Consider the following 19,319-nt stretch of genomic DNA (forward strand, 5'->3'; position numbering starts at 1 on the left):
GAAATAGTAGCCTATTGTTGACTTGGTGATGTGGAAAGCATCTATTGCCCTGATTTCGGCGACTTTGTTAACTAGGAACTGGTTATTAGCGAGTAATGTACTCGGGAGCGGTGGGTGGTGTGCGCGCATCCGAACTCTCAATACAAGACCGCCCCGGCATCCTCTCCTCTGGCGCCATTGTTTTGGGTCGGCCTCTGGAATCAGTTTGAATGCCCTGGGAGATGCAGATAAAGGATCCACTTTGGGAAAGTCGTATTCCTGGTAGTAATACTGGTTGTGCTGGTAAGTTGACGTCTCTCTGATATCCAATAGTTATTCTCGGTTGTACAATGGTTGCTCCACTAAAAGTTTTGCGATTATGCTGCAGGACTTAGAGGTAATTTGTGGTTTAGTACGGTACCCTGCGTCACCACTTCATTGTTCCAGACCACCACAAGAGGGAGTTAGAGCACTGATTCTGCTTTTGGGTCCTACTGTGTCTCTAACTGACAGTGAAGGGCAACATAAACCAACAGTAAATATTAGTAACAATGTCTCATCCCGTGTTCAACAACAGCCTTTTTTTCCTCGCTTGTTTTGCGTTAATTGAAAACAAAATAATTTCCAAAATATTGTTATTTTTTAAACAAAGCGATTATTATTATTATTATTAATTTAGAATTATATAAAAGCCATTGGATATTCCCGCAGATATATTATCAACCCTGTTATTAGCAGGACAATATATATTGGTCATATTGGTCATGGCTCCCGAGTGGCACACAATGGGATTGTCTTGCAGTTCTCCAGCTGTATCCACTGAAAGTGCGCAAGGTTCAAGGCACGAGGGCCGGTGGTACGGGATGGGCTGCAGGGTCGCATACAGAAGACTGACCTAGCCCATGGGGATGGAAGGCGGATGAAAATTAGGGCGTAGAAATGTTGTCCCATTAAGATTTATATTCTTGTTAGACCATGTTGTCCTATTCAGCACATGGTACTCTTGTTGTGTGTAGACATCTCAGTGGTCCCTACTGTCCACACTCCCACACACATAAACACATGTCTCAGTGGTCCCTACTGTCCACACTCCCACACACATAAACACACGTCTCAGTGGTCCCTACTGTCCACACCCACACATAAACACACATCCTGTCCACACTCCCACACACATAAACACACGTCTCAGTGGTCCCTACCGTGCAGTGCCTTAGTCACAGCTGAGCCCTCAGAATAGCTGTTCAGAATAGCTGTTCTATTTCAGTTCTGTAACCCAGGTGTTCTGCTCCACCTCTCTCTGCCAGGGCTGGGCTGGGACATATGCTGGGCTTTATATAGACTGGACTTGCATCCCAAATGGTAACGTATTATCTTTAAAGCGCACTACTTTTGACCAGGGCCCATATGGAACAGGGACAGGACAGAACAGAACCAGAAGAGGGACCGGACCTGAAGAGGGACAGGACCAGGGACAGGACCAGAAGAGGGACAGGACCAGGGACAGGACCAGAAGAGGGACCGGACCTGAAGAGGGACAGGACCAGAAGAGGGACAGGACCAGGGACAGGACCAGAAGAGGGACAGGACCAGGGACAGGACCAGGGACAGGACCAGAAGAGGGACAGAACCAGGGACAGGACCAGAAGAGGGACAGGACCAGAAGAGGGACAGAACCAGGGACAGGACCAGAAGAGGGACAGAACCAGGGACAGGACCAGAAGAGGGACAGGACCAGAAGAGGGACAGGACCAGGGACAGGACCAGAAGAGGGACAGGACCAGAAGAGGGACAGGACCAGGGACAGGACCAGGGACAGGACCAGAAGAGGGACAGGACCAGGGACAGGACCAGAAGAGGGACAGGACCAGAAGAGGGACAGGACCAGAAGAGGGACAGAACCAGGGACAGGACCTGAATAGGACAGGACCAGAACAGGACCTGAAGAGGGACAGAACCAGGGACAGGACCAGAAGAGGGACAGAACCAGGGACAGGACCAGAAGAGGGACAGCACCAGAAGAGGGACAGGACCAGGGACAGGACCAGAAGAGGGACAGGACCAGAACAGGACCTGAAGAGGGACAGAACCAGGGACAGGACCAGAAGAGGGACAGAACCAGGGACAGGACCAGAAGAGGGACAGGACCAGAAGAGGGACAGGACCAGGGACAGGACCTGAATAGGGACAGAACCAGGGACAGGACCTGAAGAGGGACAGAACCAGGGACAGGACCTGAATAGGACAGGACCAGAAGAGGGACAGAACCAGGGACAGAACCAGGGACAGGACCAGAAGAGGGACAGAACCAGGGACAGAACCAGGGACAGGACCAGAAGAGGGACAGAACCAGGGACAGGACCAGGGACAGGACCAGAAGAGGGACAGAACCAGGGACAGAACCAGGGACAGGACCAGAAGAGGGACAGAACCAGGGACAGGACCAGGGACAGGACCAGAAGAGGGACAGGACCAGGGACAGGACCAGAACAGGACCAGAACAGGACCAGAAGAGGGACAGAACCAGGGACAGGACCTGAATAGGACAGGACCAGAACAGGACCAGAAGAGGGACAGAACCAGGGACAGGACCAGAAGAGGGATTATTATTTTCTTTAGAAATGTAATGTAAAAGATGTCAAAAATATATAAATAGTAAAGTACAGACAAAACAAATGAGATAAGTAGTACTTTAAAGTATTTTTGCCTAAGCACTTTACTCCACTACATCGGACAGCACAGCGTCAGTAGCCAGACAGAATAGTTAGAGGAGAGAACCGAGCAGGACACTCCGCATTCTGCTACAGACACTAACTGAGCTCAGTCCTTCATCTTCCTGGACAGGATCATACAGATTTATAGTTTTACTTTCCAGTCACGCTCAAACTATCCTTACTGTTTTATCTTGCACTTGGGAAATATTTATTGAAGGGAAAAGAACGCTCTAAAACTGGACAAATATTCTGCAATCGTGACTTTGTGTTTGAAACGTGATAAAACGCGCCTTGCATTCTACCCCGATGTGGAGGCGCTCTCGGTTCAGTCACAGAAGAGGGTTTCTAGACTCCAGATGGTAACTAGGAAGTGAGGATCCTGGAGCGGTTCTGCACGCCGACTCAGACATCTTTGACCTCTGCTGCTGCTAGTAGAGTCTGTCAGAGACTGTGACCTGACTGGAGGACCGTGGGGGGGAACAGACAACAACATCATGGTTCAGAATGTGATTCTAGTGTTTTTCCGCAGGCGGCTGAGCCAGAGACCCGCGGTAGAGGAGCTGGAGAGTCGGAACATCCTCAAACGTGAGTATTGGATCATGATACATCGTTTATAATCGATTAAAACGAGAGGATATAACAAACATGATACTTTATAAGGGATCATAGTTTATTATCAGTTTTAATAAGTGAAACTGTCCCACTGTCTGTATCGACTCTCCAGATGAGCCGGGTGGGCTTCAACGCAACATGACTAAATCTCTAAATTACTTCAAATCAACATGACTAAATCTCTAAATTACTTCAAATCAACATGACTAAATCTCTAAATTACTTCAACGCAACATGACTAAATCTCTAAATTACTTCAACGCAACATGACTAAATCTCTAAATTACTTCAACGCAACATGACTAAATCTCTAAATTACTTCAACGCAACATGACTAAATCTCTAAATGACTTCAGTGTTGAATGTATTGCCATGGTGATGAATACATGTTGCATGGAACTACGACACTAAAGTTTATACTCCATTTGTTTCTTTTTTTAAATGAAACAATTTAAAACAACTTTGTTAGTGCCTCCCGATGAGGCGTCACTAAAGACCCGGGTTTGATCCCGGCCTGTGTTGCAGCTGGCCGCGACCGTGAAGCGGGGTACAATTGGCCTAGCGTCAGGGTCCAGTCTCAGATCAATGTCAGCGATCAGTCTCAGATCAATGTCAGGGTCCAGTCTCAGATCAATGTCAGGGTCCAGTCTCAGATCAGGGTCCAGTCTCAGATCAGGGTCCAGTCTCAGATCAATGTCAGGGTCCAGTCTCAGATCAATGTCAGGGTCCAGTCTCAGATCAATGTCAGGGTCCAGTCTCAGATCAATGCCAGGGTCCAGTCTCAGATCAATGTCAGGGTCCAGTCTCAGATCAATGTCAGGGTCCAGTCTCAGATCAATGTCAGGGTCCAGTCTCAGATCAGGGTCCAGTCTCAGATCAGGGTCCAGTCTCAGATCAATGTCAGGGTCCAGTCTCAGATCAGATCAATGTCAGGGTCCAGTCTCAGATCAATGTCAGGGTCCAGTCTCAGATCAATGTTAGGGTCCAGTCTCAGATCAATGTCAGGGTCCAGTCTCAGATCAATGTCAGGGTCCAGTCTCAGATCAGGGTCCAGTCTCAGATCAATGTTAGGGTCCAGTCTCAGATCAATGTCAGGGTCCAGTCTCAGATCAATGTCAGGGTCCAGTCTCAGATCAATGTCAGGGTCCAGTCTCAGATCAATGTCAGGGTCCAGTCTCAGATCAATGTCAGGGTCCAGTCTCAGATCAGGGTCCAGTCTCAGATCAATGTCAGGGTCCAGTCTCAGATCAATGTCAGGGTCCAGTCTCAGATCAATGTCAGGGTCCAGTCTCAGATCAATGTCAGGGTCCAGTCTCAGATCAGGGTCCAGTCTCAGATCAATGTCAGGGTCCAGTCTCAGATCAGGGTCCAGTCTCAGATCAGGGTCCAGTCTCAGATCAATGTCAGGGTCCAGTCTCAGATCAATGTCAGGGTTCAGTCTCAGATCAATGTCAGGGTCCAGTCTCAGATCAATGCCAGGGTCCAGTCTCAGATCAATGTCAGGGTCCAGTCTCAGATCAATGCCAGGGTCCAGTCTCAGATCAATGTCAGGGTCCAGTCTCAGATCAATGTCAGGGTCCAGTCTCAGATCAATGTCAGGGTCCAGTCTCAGATCAATGTCAGGGTCCAGTCTCAGATCAATGCCAGGGTCCAGTCTCAGATCAGGGTCCAGTCTCAGATCAATGTCAGGGTCCAGTCTCAGATCAATGTCAGGGTCCAGTCTCAGATCAATGTCAGGGTCCAGTCTCAGATCAATGTCAGGGTCCAGTCTCAGATCAATGTCAGGGTCCAGTCTCAGATCAATGTCAGGGTCCAGTCTCAGATCAATGTCAGGGTCCAGTCTCAGATCAATGTCAGGGTCCAGTCTCAGATCAATGTCAGGGTCCAGTCTCAGATCAATGTCAGGGTCCAGTCTCAGATCAGGGTCCAGTCTCAGATCAATGTCAGGGTCCAGTCTCAGATCAGGGTCCAGTCTCAGATCAATGTCAGGGTCCAGTCTCAGATCAATGTCAGCGATCAGACAGTGTGGATGATCATAACTACATCATCATGACAAGAAGATGAAATGCACGGGTCAATGTAGACTATCCTACTCCCCTTTCTCCTCCCTCCACCTCTCTCTCCTCTCTCCTTCTCTTCTCTCTCTCTCCACCACCTCTCCTCTATCCATCTCTCTTTTCCATCTCTCTCTCTTCTCCATCTCTCTCTCTCTTCTCTATCTCTCTCCTCCATCACTTCTCCATCTGTCTCCTCCATCTCTTCTCCATCTGTCTCCTCCATCTCTTCTCCATCTGTCTCCTCCATCTGTCTCCTCCATCACTTCTCCATCTGTCTCCTCCATCTGTCTCCTCCTTCTCTTCTCTCTCTCTCCACCACCTCTCCTCTATCCATCTCTCTTTTCCATCTCTCTCTCTTCTCCATCTCTCTCTTCTCCATCGCTCTCCTCCATCACTTCTCCATCTGTCTCCTCCATCTCTTCTCCATCTGTCTCCTCCATCACTTCTCCATCTGTCTCCTCCATCTGTCTCCTCCATCACTTCTCCATCTGTCTCCTCCATCACTTCTCCATCTGTCTCCTCCATCTCTTCTCCATCTCTTCTCCATCTCTTCTCCATCTGTCTCCTCCATCTCTTCTCCATCTGTCTCCATCTCTTCTCCATCTGTCTCCTCCATCTCTTCTCCATCTGTCTCCTCCATCTGTCTCCTCCATCTCTTCTCCATCTGTCTCCTCCATCACTTCTATATCAGTCTCCTCCATCTCTTCTCCATCTGTCTCCTCCATCTCCTCTCCATCTGTCTCCTCCATCTTCCTCCTCCCATCTCCATCTGTCTCCTCCATCTTCCTCCTCCCTCCATCTGTCTCCATCTTCCTCCTCCCTCCATCTATCTCCTCCCTCCATCTATCCATCTCTCTCCTCCATATCTCCATCTCTCTCCTCCATCTCTCCATCTCTGTCCTCTCTCCATCTCTCTCTCTCCTCCCTCCATCTCTCGCTCTCCTCCCTCCATCTCTCTTCTCAATTTCTCGCCCTCCTTCATCTCTCTCCATCTCTGTCCTCCCTTCATCTCTTCCCCATCTCTCTCCTCCCTCCAGCTCTCTCCATCTCTCTCCTCCATCTCTTCTCCATCTGTCTCCATCTCTTCTCCATCTGTCTCCTCCATCTCTTCTCCATCTGTCTCCTCCATCTGTCTCCTCCATCTCTTCTCCATCTGTCTCCTCCATCACTTCTATATCAGTCTCCTCCATCTCTTCTCCATCTGTCTCCTCCATCTCCTCTCCATCTGTCTCCTCCATCTTCCTCCTCCCATCTCCATCTGTCTCCTCCATCTTCCTCCTCCCTCCATCTGTCTCCATCTTCCTCCTCCCTCCATCTATCTCCTCCCTCCATCTATCCATCTCTCTCCTCCATATCTCCATCTCTCTCCTCCATCTCTCCATCTCTGTCCTCTCTCCATCTCTCTCTCTCCTCCCTCCATCTCTCGCTCTCCTCCCTCCATCTCTCTTCTCAATTTCTCGCCCTCCTTCATCTCTCTCCATCTCTGTCCTCCCTTCATCTCTTCCCCATCTCTCTCCTCCCTCCAGCTCTCTCCATCTCTCTCCTCTCTCCATCTCTCTCCCTCCTCCCTCCATCTCTCTCTCCTCCCTCCATCTCTCTTCTCAATTTCTCTCCCTCCATCTCTCTCCATCTCTGTCCTCCCTTCATCTCTCTCCTCCCTCCATCTCTCTCCTCCTGCACTGTGTTTCTGACCTGTTGTTCTTCCTGTTTCATCTCCAGAGAGGAATGACCAGTCAGAGCAGGAGGAGAGGAGGGAGATCAAACTGAGACTCAACAGGAAGTTGAACCAGCGTCCTACAGTAGATGAGTTAAGGGACAGGAAGATACTGATTCGTTTCAGTGACTATGTTGAGGTGGCCAAGGCTCAGGACTACGACCGCAGGGCAGATAAACCCTGGACCAGGCTGTCTGCTTCAGACAAGGTCAGCTCAACTCGCACAGACACACATAAACAGCTGAGCTCCTGTTTTCACCTCTACCACCTGTTGTTGTTGACATGGTTGTTGTTGATGTGGTTGTTGTTGACATGGTTGTTGTTGATGTGTTCTCCAGGCAGCAATAAGAAAGGAGCTGAATGAGTTCAAGAGTAACGAGATGGAGGTTCACAATTCCAGCAAGCACCTGACAAGGTATGTGAGGGTGGTTTTGTGTGTGTGTGTGTGCTTTTGGTTTTACTATCCTAGACTGTTTAGGGTCTGGCCTGCTCCCCTCCTCTACAGAGGGAGTTAGTCTGAGCTCTCCACTCCCTTCCCCTGCCGTCGCTATACCCCCTTTCTATCTGACACAGTTACAAAATCCTGGATTGCCTCTCCACAGATGACCATTACCTAACTATTCTATTCAGTTTCTGTCCAGCACTGAGGACAGATCACCTTCAGTCCGTTCAGTTATTAATAGATCACCTTCAGTCCGTTCAGTTATTAATAGATCACCTTCAGTCCGTTCAGTTATTAATAGATCACCTTCAGTCCGTTCAGTTATTAATAGATCACCTTCAGTCCGTTCAGTTATTAATAGATCACCTTCAGTCCGTTCAGTTATTAATAGATCACCTTCAGTCCGTTCAGTTATTAATAGATCACCTTCAGTCCATTCAGTTATTAATAGATCACCTTCAGTCCGTTCAGTTATTAATAAATCACCTTCAGTCCGTTCAGTTAATAGATCACCTTCAGTCTGTTCAGTTATTAATAGATCACCTTCAGTCCGTTCAGTCATTAATAGATCACCTTCAGTCCGTTCAGTCATTAATAGATCACCTTCAGTCCGTTCAGTCATTAATAGATCACCTTCAGTTCGTTCAGTTATTAATAGATCACCTTCAGTCCGTTCAGTTATTAATAGATCACCTTCAGTCCGTACAGTTATTAATAGATCACCTTCAGTCCGTTCAGTCGTTAATAGATCACCTTCAGTCCGTTCAGTTATTAATAGATCACCTTCAGTCCGTTCAGTTATTAATAGATCACGTTCAGTTATTAATAGATCACCTTCAGTCCGTTCAGTCGTTAATAGATCACCTTCAGTCCGTTCAGTCATTAATAGATCACCTTCAGTCCATTCAGTCATTAATAGATCACCTTCAGTCCGTTCAGTCATTAATAGATCACCTTCAGTCCATTCAGTTATTAATAGATCACCTTCAGTCCGTTCAGTTATTAATAGATCACCTTCAGTCCGTTCAGTCGTTAATAAATCACCTTCAGTCCGTTCAGTTAATAGATCACCTTCAGTCTGTTCAGTTATTAATAGATCACCTTCAGTCCGTTCAGTCGTTAATAGATCACCTTCAGTCCGTTCAGTCGTTAATAGATCACCTTCAGTCCATTCAGTCGTTAATAGATCACCTTCAGTCCATTCAGTTATTAATAGATCACCTTCAGTCTGTTCCGTTGTTAATAGATCACCTTCAGTCCGTTCAGTTATTAATAGATCACCTTCAGTCTGTTCCGTTAATAGATCACCTTCAGTCCGTTCAGTTATTAATAGATCACCTTCAGTCCGTACAGTTATTAATAGATCACCTTCAGTCCGTTCAGTCGTTAATAGATCACCTTCAGTCCGTTCAGTTATTAATAGATCACCTTCAGTCCGTTCAGTTATTAATAGATCACGTTCAGTTATTAATAGATCACCTTCAGTCCGTTCAGTCGTTAATAGATCACCTTCAGTCCGTTCAGTCATTAATAGATCACCTTCAGTCCGTTCAGTCATTAATAGATCACCTTCAGTCCGTTCAGTCATTAATAGATCACCTTCAGTCCATTCAGTTATTAATAGATCACCTTCAGTCCATTCAGTTATTAATAGATCACCTTCAGTCCGTTCAGTTATTAATAGATCACCTTCAGTCCGTTCAGTCGTTAATAAATCACCTTCAGTCCGTTCAGTTAATAGATCACCTTCAGTCTGTTCAGTTATTAATAGATCACCTTCAGTCCGTTCAGTCGTTAATAGATCACCTTCAGTCCGTTCAGTCGTTAATAGATCACCTTCAGTCCATTCAGTCGTTAATAGATCACCTTCAGTCCATTCAGTTATTAATAGATCACCTTCAGTCCGTTCAGTTATTAATAGATCACCTTCAGTCTGTTCCGTTGTTAATAGATCACCTTCAGTCCGTTCAGTTATTAATAGATCACCTTCAGTCTGTTCCGTTGTTAATAGATCACCTTCAGTCCGTTCAGTTATTAATAGATCACCTTCAGTCCGTTCAGTTATTAATAGATCACCTTCAGTCCGTTCAGTTATTAATAAATCACCTTCAGTCCGTTCAGTTATTAATAGATCACCTTCAGTCCATTCAGTTGTTAATAGATCACCTTCAGTCCATTCAGTTGTTAATAGATCACCTTCAGTCCGTTCAGTTATTAATAGATCACCTTCAGTCCGTTCAGTTATTAATAGATCACCTTCAGTCCATTCAGTTATTAATAGATCACGTTCAGTTATTAGTAGATCACCTTCAGTCCATTCAGTTATTAATAGATCACCTTCAGTCCGTTCAGTTATTAATAGATCACGTTCAGTTATTAGTAGATCACCTTCAGTCCATTCAGTTATTAATAGATCACCTTCAGTCCGTTCAGTTATTAATAGATCACCTTCAGTCTGTTCAGTTGTTAATAGATCACCTTCAGTCCGTTCAGTTATTCATAGATCACCTTCAGTCCGTTCAGTTATTAATAGATCACGTTCAGTTATTAGTAGATCACCTTCAGTCCATTCAGTTATTAATAGATCACCTTCAGTCCGTTCAGTTATTAATAGATCACCTTCAGTCTGTTCAGTTGTTAATAGATCACCTTCAGTCCGTTCAGTTATTCATAGATCACCTTCAGTCCGTTCAGTTATTAATAGATCACGTTCAGTTATTAGTAGATCACCTTCAGTCCATTCAGTTATTAATAGATCACCTTCAGTCCGTTCAGTTATTAATAGATCACCTTCAGTCTGTTCAGTTGTTAATAGATCACCTTCAGTCCGTTCAGTTATTCATAGATCACCTTCAGTCCGTTCAGTCATTAATAGATCACCTTCAGTCCGTTCAGTTAATAGATCACCTTCAGTCCATTCAGTTATTAATAGATCACCTTCAGTCCGTTCAGTTATTAATAAATCACCTTCAGTCCGTTCAGTTAATAGATCACCTTCAGTCCGTTCAGTTAATAGATCACCTTCAGTCCGTTCAGTTATTAATAGGTGTCTGATTGATGTATTTCTGGGAATGGATCAGTTCATCTAACACTGACTGCCCGCTCTTTCTTCTCCTCTTCTCTCTCTCTCTTTCCTCTCTCTCTCCTCTCTCCTGTTTCTAGGTTCCATCGGCCGTAGTGTAGTGGTGGTTTCTTCTGCAGAAGCTGGGTGGTCCAATTATCAGTGAAGACCATATGACAGTGTTCCCAGGCTCCTACCCACGGCCCCAGACTGTCCTGTCTTGATATGTGGGCTAGTTCCCGGATGTTCGACCTACAGATATCTGTCTGTCTTTGTGTCAACTTGGAGGCTGTCTCTCTGTGTGTCACCATGGAGGCTATGTCTCTAGAGCTGGCGCCCAGGAAAGATCACAGGAGACATCAGACTGATATTCTCTTAAAGGAGCTATCAAAACGTCTCTGGTCGCTTTCTCCTAGACGTCAACCAATGAGAAAAAGATGAATGAAAAAGATGACAGCACTTGTTAGTTGTTAGAGTTGTTTCTCTTTTCACTCCATACCAGCAGTCTAAAAGAATCAGAAAACTATTGCCATGCAACAAATGTTTCTCAGACTTTCTCTTGGTGTGGTGAAGGTTAAAAATAAACCTACGAAGAAGGCTAAAGGATGAAAGAGTACATCCCTGAGACTGCCGCTGTGGAATAAACTGAAATAAATAACGTTGACTGTGAGTGCTTGGGGTCTAGTTTCATAGTGGATCCTTGGAACAGCCACAGGAGGAACTACGAGGAGCCTCCAACCTGGAGGAACCAGCCTGATCGCTGCATTCACCATTCTATTTACCTTCACGCACCAATCTCACATTCCTCCTCAGTTTGAGCCTATGTCTGTGACGAGAGGCAGTATTCAAAACGTACTTATCAGCGATTGCATCACCTTCAACCAATCACTGTTTCTGAGAGGAATCTGATTGGATCAGTCATTTTCCGATGTATTCCAAACACCAAATGGATAAAGACTCGACGGAAAGTGCAGTGAGACAGAGATCAGGCTGGCTCCTCCTCCAACCTGCTCAGAGGAAACAGCACATCTCCTTCAGAGGACCATCTGAACATTTTCCTCAACACCTTGTTTCTCCATGTTAGAGGACGGAGGAGACACATTGGAATGCGTCCGAAATGTCACCTTATTCCTTATTTTATAACAGACTCTTTGAAAGCTGAAAGAACGATGGCAGACAAAGGATGTGGTGCATGTGACCAACGAACCCTTTCCTCTCCTCTTCAGAAACACTAGTTAAAAGGTTGCAAAATTCCAGAAAATTCCAGTTGAAGGGTTTCAGGATTTTATGCTTCATTTATTCTCTCCTGATTCCAGGAATCTCTAACCAGGATTTCTGAAAAACCTGGGGATTTTGGGAAAGTGACAGGATTTTGCGACCCTAAACGCTAGTCTCCCCTCCAGCACCCAGGCATCTCTCTCTATGGGCTGACAGTGTTATTAATGTTGTTGGTAACCATGTCTGTCTAAAGCAGGGGTATCAAGCTCATTCCACGGTGGGCCGAGTGTCTGCAGGTTTTAGTTTTTTTCCTTTCAATTAAGACCTAAATAGTGACCTTAATTCATCAATCAAGTCCAAGGGTGGAGAGAGAACCTTCAGAGACACAGCCACCCGTGGAATGAGTTTAACACGTGGTCTAAAGCACCTTTGTAAGCACTATTTATCGTCTGCACAATACAAGTTGACTTTTTAAGAACTGCTGTTGTTGTAGAGTCTTTAATAAGGTGGTTGGTTGGAGGGTCTTTAATAAGGTGGTTGGTTGGAGGGTCTTTAATAAGGTGGTTGGTTGGAGGGTCTTTAATAAGGTGGTTGGTTGGAGGGTCTTTAATAAGGTGGTTGGTTGGAGGGTCTTTAATAAGGTGGTTGGTTGGAGGGTCTTTAATAAGGTGGTTGGTTGGAGGGTCTTCATTAAGGTGGTTGGAGGGGTCTTTAATAAGGTGGTTGGTTGGAGGGTCTTCATTAAGGTGGTTGGAGGGGTCTTTAATAAGGTGGTTGGTTGGAGGGGTCTTTAATAAGGTGGTTGGTTGGAGGGTCTTCATTAAGGTGGTTGGAGGGGTCTTTAATAAGGTGGTTGGTTGGAGGGTCTTTAATAAGGTGGTTGGTTGGAGGGTCTTTAATAAGGTGGTTGGTTGGAGGGTCTTCATTAAGGTGGTTGGAGGGGTCTTTAATAAGGTGGTTGGTTGGAGGGTCTTCATTAAGGTGGTTGGAGGGGTCTTTAATAAGGTGGTTGGTTGGAGGGTCTTTAATAAGGTGGTTGGTTGGAGGGTCTTCATTAAGGTGGTTGGAGGGGTCTTTAATAAGGTGGTTGGAGGGGTCTTTAATAAGGTGGTTGGTTGGAGGGTCTTTAATAAGGTGGTTGGTTGGAGGGTCTTCATTAAGGTGGTTGGAGGGGTCTTTAATAAGGTGGTTGGAGGGGTCTTTAATAAGGTGGTTGGTTGGAGGGTCTTTAATAAGGTGGTTGGTTGGAGGGTCTTCATTAAGGTGGTTGGTTGGAGGGTCTTCATTAAGGTGGTTGGAGGGGTCTTTAATAAGGTGGTTGGAGGGGTCTTTAATAAGGTGGTTGGTTGGAGGGTCTTCATTAAGGTGGTTGGAGGGGTCTTTAATAAGGTGGTTGGAGGGGTCTTTAATAAGGTGGTTGGTTGGAGGGTCTTTAATAAGGTGGTTGGTTGGAGGGTCTTCATTAAGGTGGTTGGTTGGAGGGTCTTCATTAAGGTGGTTGGAGGGGTCTTTAATAAGGTGGTTGGTTGGAGGGTCTTCATTAAGGTGGTTGGAGGGTCTTCATTAAGGTGGTTGGAGGGGTCTTTAATAAGGTGGTTGGAGGGGTCTTTAATAAGGTGGTTGGAGGGGTCTTTAATAAGGTGGTTGGTTGGAGGGTCTTTAATAAGGTGGTTGGTTGGAGGGTCTTTAATAAGGTGGTTGGTTGGAGGGGTGGTTGGAGGGTCTTTAATAAGGTGGTTGGAGGGTCTTTAATAAGGTGGTTGGAGGGTCTTTAATAAGGTGGTTGGAGGGGTCTTTAATAAGGTGGTTGGAGGGTCTTTAATAAGGTGGTTGGTTGGAGGGTCTTTATTAAGGTGGTTGGAGGGTCTTTAATAAGGTGGTTGGTTGGAGGGTCTTCATTAAGGTGGTTGGAGGGTCTTTAATAAGGTGGTTGGTTGGAGGGTCTTCATTAAGGTGGTTGGTAGGAGGGTCTTCATTAAGGTGGTTGGTTGGAGGGTCTTTAATAAGGTGGTTGGAGGGTCTTTAATAAGGTGGTTGGTTGGAGCGTCTTTAATAAGGTGGTTGGTTGGAGGGTCTTTAATAAGGTGGTTGGAGGGGTCTTTAATAAGGTGGTTGGTTGGAGGGGTCTTTAATAAGGTGGTTGGTTGGAGGGTCTTTAATAAGGTGGTTGGTTGGAGGGTCTTTAATAAGGTGGTTGGTTGGAGGGTCTTCATTAAGGTGGTTGGTTGGAGGGTCTTCATTAAGGTGGTTGGAGGGGTCTTTAATAAGGTGGTTGGTTGGAGGGTCTTTAATAAGGTGGTTGGTTGGAGGGTCTTCATTAAGGTGATTGGAGGGTCTTCATTAAGGTGGTTGGTTGGAGGGTCTTTAATAAGGTGGTTGGTTGGAGGGTCTTTAATAAGGTGGTTGGTTGGAGGCTCTTCATTAAGGTGGTTGGAGGGGTCTTTAATAAGGTGGTTGGAGGGGTCTTTAATAAGGTGGTTGGTTGGAGGGTCTTTAATAAGGTGGTTGGTTGGAGGGTCTTCAATAAGGTGGTTGGTTGGAGGGTCTTCATTAAGGTGGTTGGTTGGAGGGGTCTTTAATAAGGTGGTTGGTTGGAGGGTCTTTAATAAGGTGGTTGGTTGGAGGGTCTTCAATAAGGTGGTTGGTTGGAGGGTCTTCATTAAGGTGGTTGGTTGGAGGGTCTTCATTAAGGTGGTTGGAGGGGTCTTTAATAAGGTGGTTGGTTGGAGGGTCTTTAATACGGTGGTTGGTTGGAGGGGTCTTTAATAAGGTGGTTGGTTGGAGGGTCTTCATTAAGGTGGTTGGTTGGAGGGTCTTCATTAAGGTGGTTGGAGGGCTTCATTAAGGTGGTTGGTTGGAGGGTCTTCATTAAGGTGGTTGGAGGGGTCTTTAATAAGGTGGTTGGTTGGAGGGTCTTCATTAAGGTGGTTGGAGGGTCTTTAATAAGGTGGTTGGTTGGAGGGTCTTCATTAAGGTGGTTGGTTGGAGGGTCTTCATTAAGGTGGTTGGAGGGTCTTCAGGTGGTTGGTTGGAGGGTCTTCATTAAGGTGGTTGGAGGGTCTTTAATAAGGTGGTTGGTTGGAGGGGTCTTTAATAAGGTGGTTGGTTGGAGGGGTCTTTAATAAGGTGGTTGGTTGGAGGGTCTTCATTAAGGTGGTTGGAGGGGTCTTTAATAAGGTGGTTGGTTGGAGGGTCTTCATTAAGGTGATTGGAGGGTCTTCATTAAGGTGGTTGGTTGGAGGGTCTTCATTAAGGTGGTTGGTTGGAGGGTCTTCATTAAGGTGGTTGGAGGGGTCTTTAATAAGGTGGTTGGTTGGAGGGGTCTTTAATAAGGTGGTTGGTTGGAGGCTCTTCATTAAGGTGGTTGGAGGGGTCTTTAATAAGGTGGTTGGAGGGGTCTTTAATAAGGTGGTTGGAGGGGTCTTTAATAAGGTGGTTGGAGGGGTCTTTAATAAGGTGGTTGGTTGGAGGGTCTTCATTAAGGTGGTTGGAGGGGTCTTTAATAAGGTGGTTGGTTGGAGGGTCTTCATTAAGGTGGTTGGAGGGTCTTTAATAAGGTGGTTGGTTGGAGGGGTCTTCATTAAGGTGGTTGGTAGGAGGGTCTTCATTAAGGTGGTTGGTTGGAGGGGTCTTTAATAAGGTGGTTGGAGGGTCTTTAATAAGGTGGTTGGTTGGAGGGTGGTTGGTTGGAGGGTCTTTAATAAGGTGGTTGGAGGGTCTTTAATAAGGTGGTTGGTTGGAGGGGTCTTTAATAAGGTGGTTGGTTGGAGGGTCTTTAATAAGGTGGTTGGTTGGAGGGTCTTCAATAAGGTGGTTGGTTGGAGGGTCTTCATTAAGGTGGTTGGTTGGAGGGTCTTCATTAAGGTGGTTGGAGGGGTCTTTAATAAGGTGGTTGGTTGGAGGGTCTTTAATACGGTGGTTGGTTGGAGGGGTCTTTAATAAGGTGGTTGGTTGGAGGGTCTTCATTAAGGTGGTTGGAGGGTCTTTAATAAGGTGGTTGGTTGGAGGGGTCTTCATTAAGGTGGTTGGTAGGAGGGTCTTCATTAAGGTGGTTGGTTGGAGGGGTCTTTAATAAGGTGGTTGGAGGGTCTTTAATAAGGTGGTTGGTTGGAGCGTCTTTAATAAGGTGGTTGGTTGGAGGGTCTTTAATAAGGTGGTTGGAGGGGTCTTTAATAAGGTGGTTGGTTGGAGGGGTCTTTAATAAGGTGGTTGGTTGGAGGGTCTTTAATAAGGTGGTTGGTTGGAGGGTCTTCAATAAGGTGGTTGGTTGGAGGGTCTTCATTAAGGTGGTTGGTTGGAGGGTCTTCATTAAGGTGGTTGGAGGGGTCTTTAATAAGGTGGTTGGTTGGAGGGTCTTTAATACGGTGGTTGGTTGGAGGGGTCTTTAATAAGGTGGTTGGTTGGAGGGTCTTCATTAAGGTGGTTGGTTGGAGGGTCTTCATTAAGGTGGTTGGAGGGTCTTCATTAAGGTGGTTGGTTGGAGGGTCTTCATTAAGGTGGTTGGAGGGGTCTTTAATAAGGTGGTTGGTTGGAGGGTCTTCATTAAGGTGGTTGGAGGGGTCTTTAATAAGGTGGTTGGTTGGAGGGTCTTCATTAAGGTGGTTGGTTGGAGGGTCTTCATTAAGGTGGTTGGAGGGTCTTCATTAAGGTGGTTGGTTGGAGGGTCTTCATTAAGGTGGTTGGAGGGGTCTTTAATAAGGTGGTTGGTTGGAGGGGTCTTTAATAAGGTGGTTGGTTGGAGGGGTCTTTAATAAGGTGGTTGGTTGGAGGGTCTTTAATAAGGTGGGTGGATGGTCTTCATTAAGGTGGTTGGAGGGGTCTTTAATAAGGTGAGTGGATCTCAGTGGTTTATTGGAGGATTAATGCTGTTCTCTCTGTAAATATAGGGAACGTTACTTTATTCACCGCTAACGCCAATCAATGTTTACCCATCTATCTTTTTACCACTACATCAATGGTTGGGCTGTTGAATAGTACCTGTAGTGGTGATGGTTCTTTAATGGAAATTGAGAGTTATAACTTTATTATATAATTCTCTTTCTGAACGCCTGTCACTAAGCATGACGTCTCTAAACCATGGCTGGACAGGACACCAAAACAATCATATATTCAGAACTGTCTGAATTTGTCAAACAACGTAGTTTCTATGTGTTTCATTCCTCTCATTATTATGAGTCGTCCTCCCCTCACCAGCCTCCACTAGTCTTCAGCACCTTATAGCAGGTTAGGTGCGGTGTTACTGTTTTTCACGGCGTATATTACTAGACAGTTTGACTGCTGACTGAAGATCTTAGCTAGCTACCTACTATTCTCCTTGGTTGTTGTTTGTCTCTGCACTGGTTGGCTGAGAATGTTAGCAGAAGTAGTTTGTAGACAATACGCTGTGTATGTAGCCTGTTACAGAACGACAGATGGCAGCTTCCCTGTCCAACATAACACACACCTAATATATTAGTCTTTAATCCCTAATTACAGTCTCAGAGCAGTTTACTCTCTAACCAGTGTTGAATTGGGCCGGAACAAACAGGTACTCTCTAACCTAGTGTTGAATTGGGCCGGAACAAACAGGTACTCTCTAACCTAGTGTTGAATTGGGCCGGAACACACAGGTACTCTCTAACCCAGTGTTGAATTGGGCCGGAACAAACAGGTACTCTCTAACCCAGTGTTGAATTGGGCCGGAACACACAGGTACTCTCTAACCCAGTGTTGAATCGGGCCGGAACAAACAGGTACTCTCTAACCCAGTGTTAAATTGGGCCGGAACAAACAGGTACTCTCTAACCCAGTGTTGAATTGGGCCGGAACAAACAGGTACTCTCTAACCTAGTGTTGAATTGGGCCGGAACAAACAGGTACTCTCTAACCCAGTGTTGAATTGGGCCGGAACACACCGGTACTCTCTAACCCAGTGTTAAATTGGGCCGGAACAAACAGGTACTCTCTAACGTAGTGTTGTATTAGGCCGGAACACACAGGTACTCTCTAACCCAGTGTTAAATTGGGCCGGAACACATCAGTACTCTCTAACCCAATGTTGAATTGGGCCGGAACAAACAGGTACTCTCTAACCCAGTGTTGAATTGGGCCGGAACTCACCAGTACAGAATACCTCAGATTTTCTACTGTCTATGATAGAATAAAGGTGTAGTTCCGGCTACTAAATATAAACAGCACCAGTACTGGAACTTATTTTAGTCCATGGTTTGTTTTTCATTACGTTTCTTATTAGATCAACAGAATGTGTCAGACCAATCATCTGTGTACTGTCCAGCAGTTTCCCTGTTCACCAACACACACAGACCCCTCACTGCTCACAGTCATGACTAGCTAGGCCTGTATATGGAGCAGCCTGGACCAGAGAGGTGAGTGGGATGGAGGGAAAGATGCTCTCTAACGTGTCCAACACAAACCAAGAACCCTGATTGCTTGCAGTAATGACTGGGAGTTGAGTGGATGTGAGGTAGGGATCGAAAAAGATTTGTTTTGGAATCAATCAAACAAATGTATTTATTTATAAAGACCTTCTACATCAGCAATTGTCACAGAGTGCATATACAGAAATCCAGCCTAAAACCCCAAATATTTATTTTAAAAAAATGTTTCCTTTATTTTGACAGAGTCGATGCTGAGACCAAATTTTATTTGTCCCAAACACATGGTAAGCAGATGTTAATGTGAGTGTAGTGAAATGCTTGTGTTTATAGTGCAGTAATAAGGTGTCTTTATTTAGACAGGGAGTCAATGCTGAGACCAAGGTGTCTTTATTTAGACAGGGAGTCAATGCTGAGACCAGGGTGTCTTTATTTAGACAGGGAGTCAATGCTGAGACCAAGGTGTCTTTATTTAGACAGGGAGTCAATGCTGAGACCAAGGTGTCTTTATTTAGATGGCAGCATTCGCGCGGACCACTGATTTTAACCAGGGCTTCAAGAGGGCCACCATTGTTCCGGTTCCCAAGCAAGCTAACTGCGCTAAACGACTACCGCCCGTAGCACTCACTTCCGTCATCATGAAGTGCTTTGAGAGACTAGTCAAGGACCATATCACCTCCACCCTACCTGACACCCTAGACCCACTCCAATTTGCTTACTGCCCCAATTGGTCCACAGATGATGCAATCGCAACCACACTGCCCTAACCCATCTGGACAAGAGGAATACCTTCGTGAGAATGCTGTTCATCGACTACAGCTCAGCATTTAACACCATAGTACCCTCCAAACTCGTCATCAAGCTCGAGACCCTGGGTCTCAACTTCGCCTTGTGCAACTGGGTACAGGACTTCCTGATGGGCCGCCCCCAGGTGGTGAGGGTAGGTAACAACATCTCCACCCCGCTGATCCTCAACACAGGGGCCCCACAAGAGTGCGTTCTGAGCCCTCTCCTTTGCTCCTAATTCACCCACGACTGCGTGGCCATGCACGCCTCCAGCTCAATCATCAAGTTTGCAGACAACACTACAGTGGTAGGCTTGATTACCAACAACGATGAGACGGCCTACAGGGAAGAGGCCCTCGGAG

At 45.9% G+C, this 19,319-nt stretch overlaps 1 protein-coding gene across 1 annotated transcript in view; it reads left to right on the forward strand.

The window, feature by feature from the left end:
* LOC124003912 (phosphatase and actin regulator 3-like) overlaps positions 1–12,266 on the forward strand; it is a 94,009-nt gene extending 81,743 nt beyond the window's left edge. Inside the window, exons 9-12 of the mRNA XM_046312562.1 lie at positions 3,223–3,278; positions 7,082–7,284; positions 7,415–7,491; positions 10,681–12,266. Of these exons, the coding sequence (XP_046168518.1) occupies positions 3,223–3,278; positions 7,082–7,284; positions 7,415–7,491; positions 10,681–10,696 (352 nt within the window). The 3' untranslated portion in view covers positions 10,697–12,266. The remainder of the gene's footprint in view (positions 1–3,222; positions 3,279–7,081; positions 7,285–7,414; positions 7,492–10,680) is intronic.
* Positions 12,267–19,319: the final 7,053 nt, after the last annotated feature.

The sequence above is a fragment of the Oncorhynchus gorbuscha genome, linkage group LG18, assembly GCF_021184085.1.
Source record: "Oncorhynchus gorbuscha isolate QuinsamMale2020 ecotype Even-year linkage group LG18, OgorEven_v1.0, whole genome shotgun sequence".
Taxonomy (NCBI): Eukaryota; Metazoa; Chordata; class Actinopteri; order Salmoniformes; family Salmonidae; genus Oncorhynchus; species Oncorhynchus gorbuscha.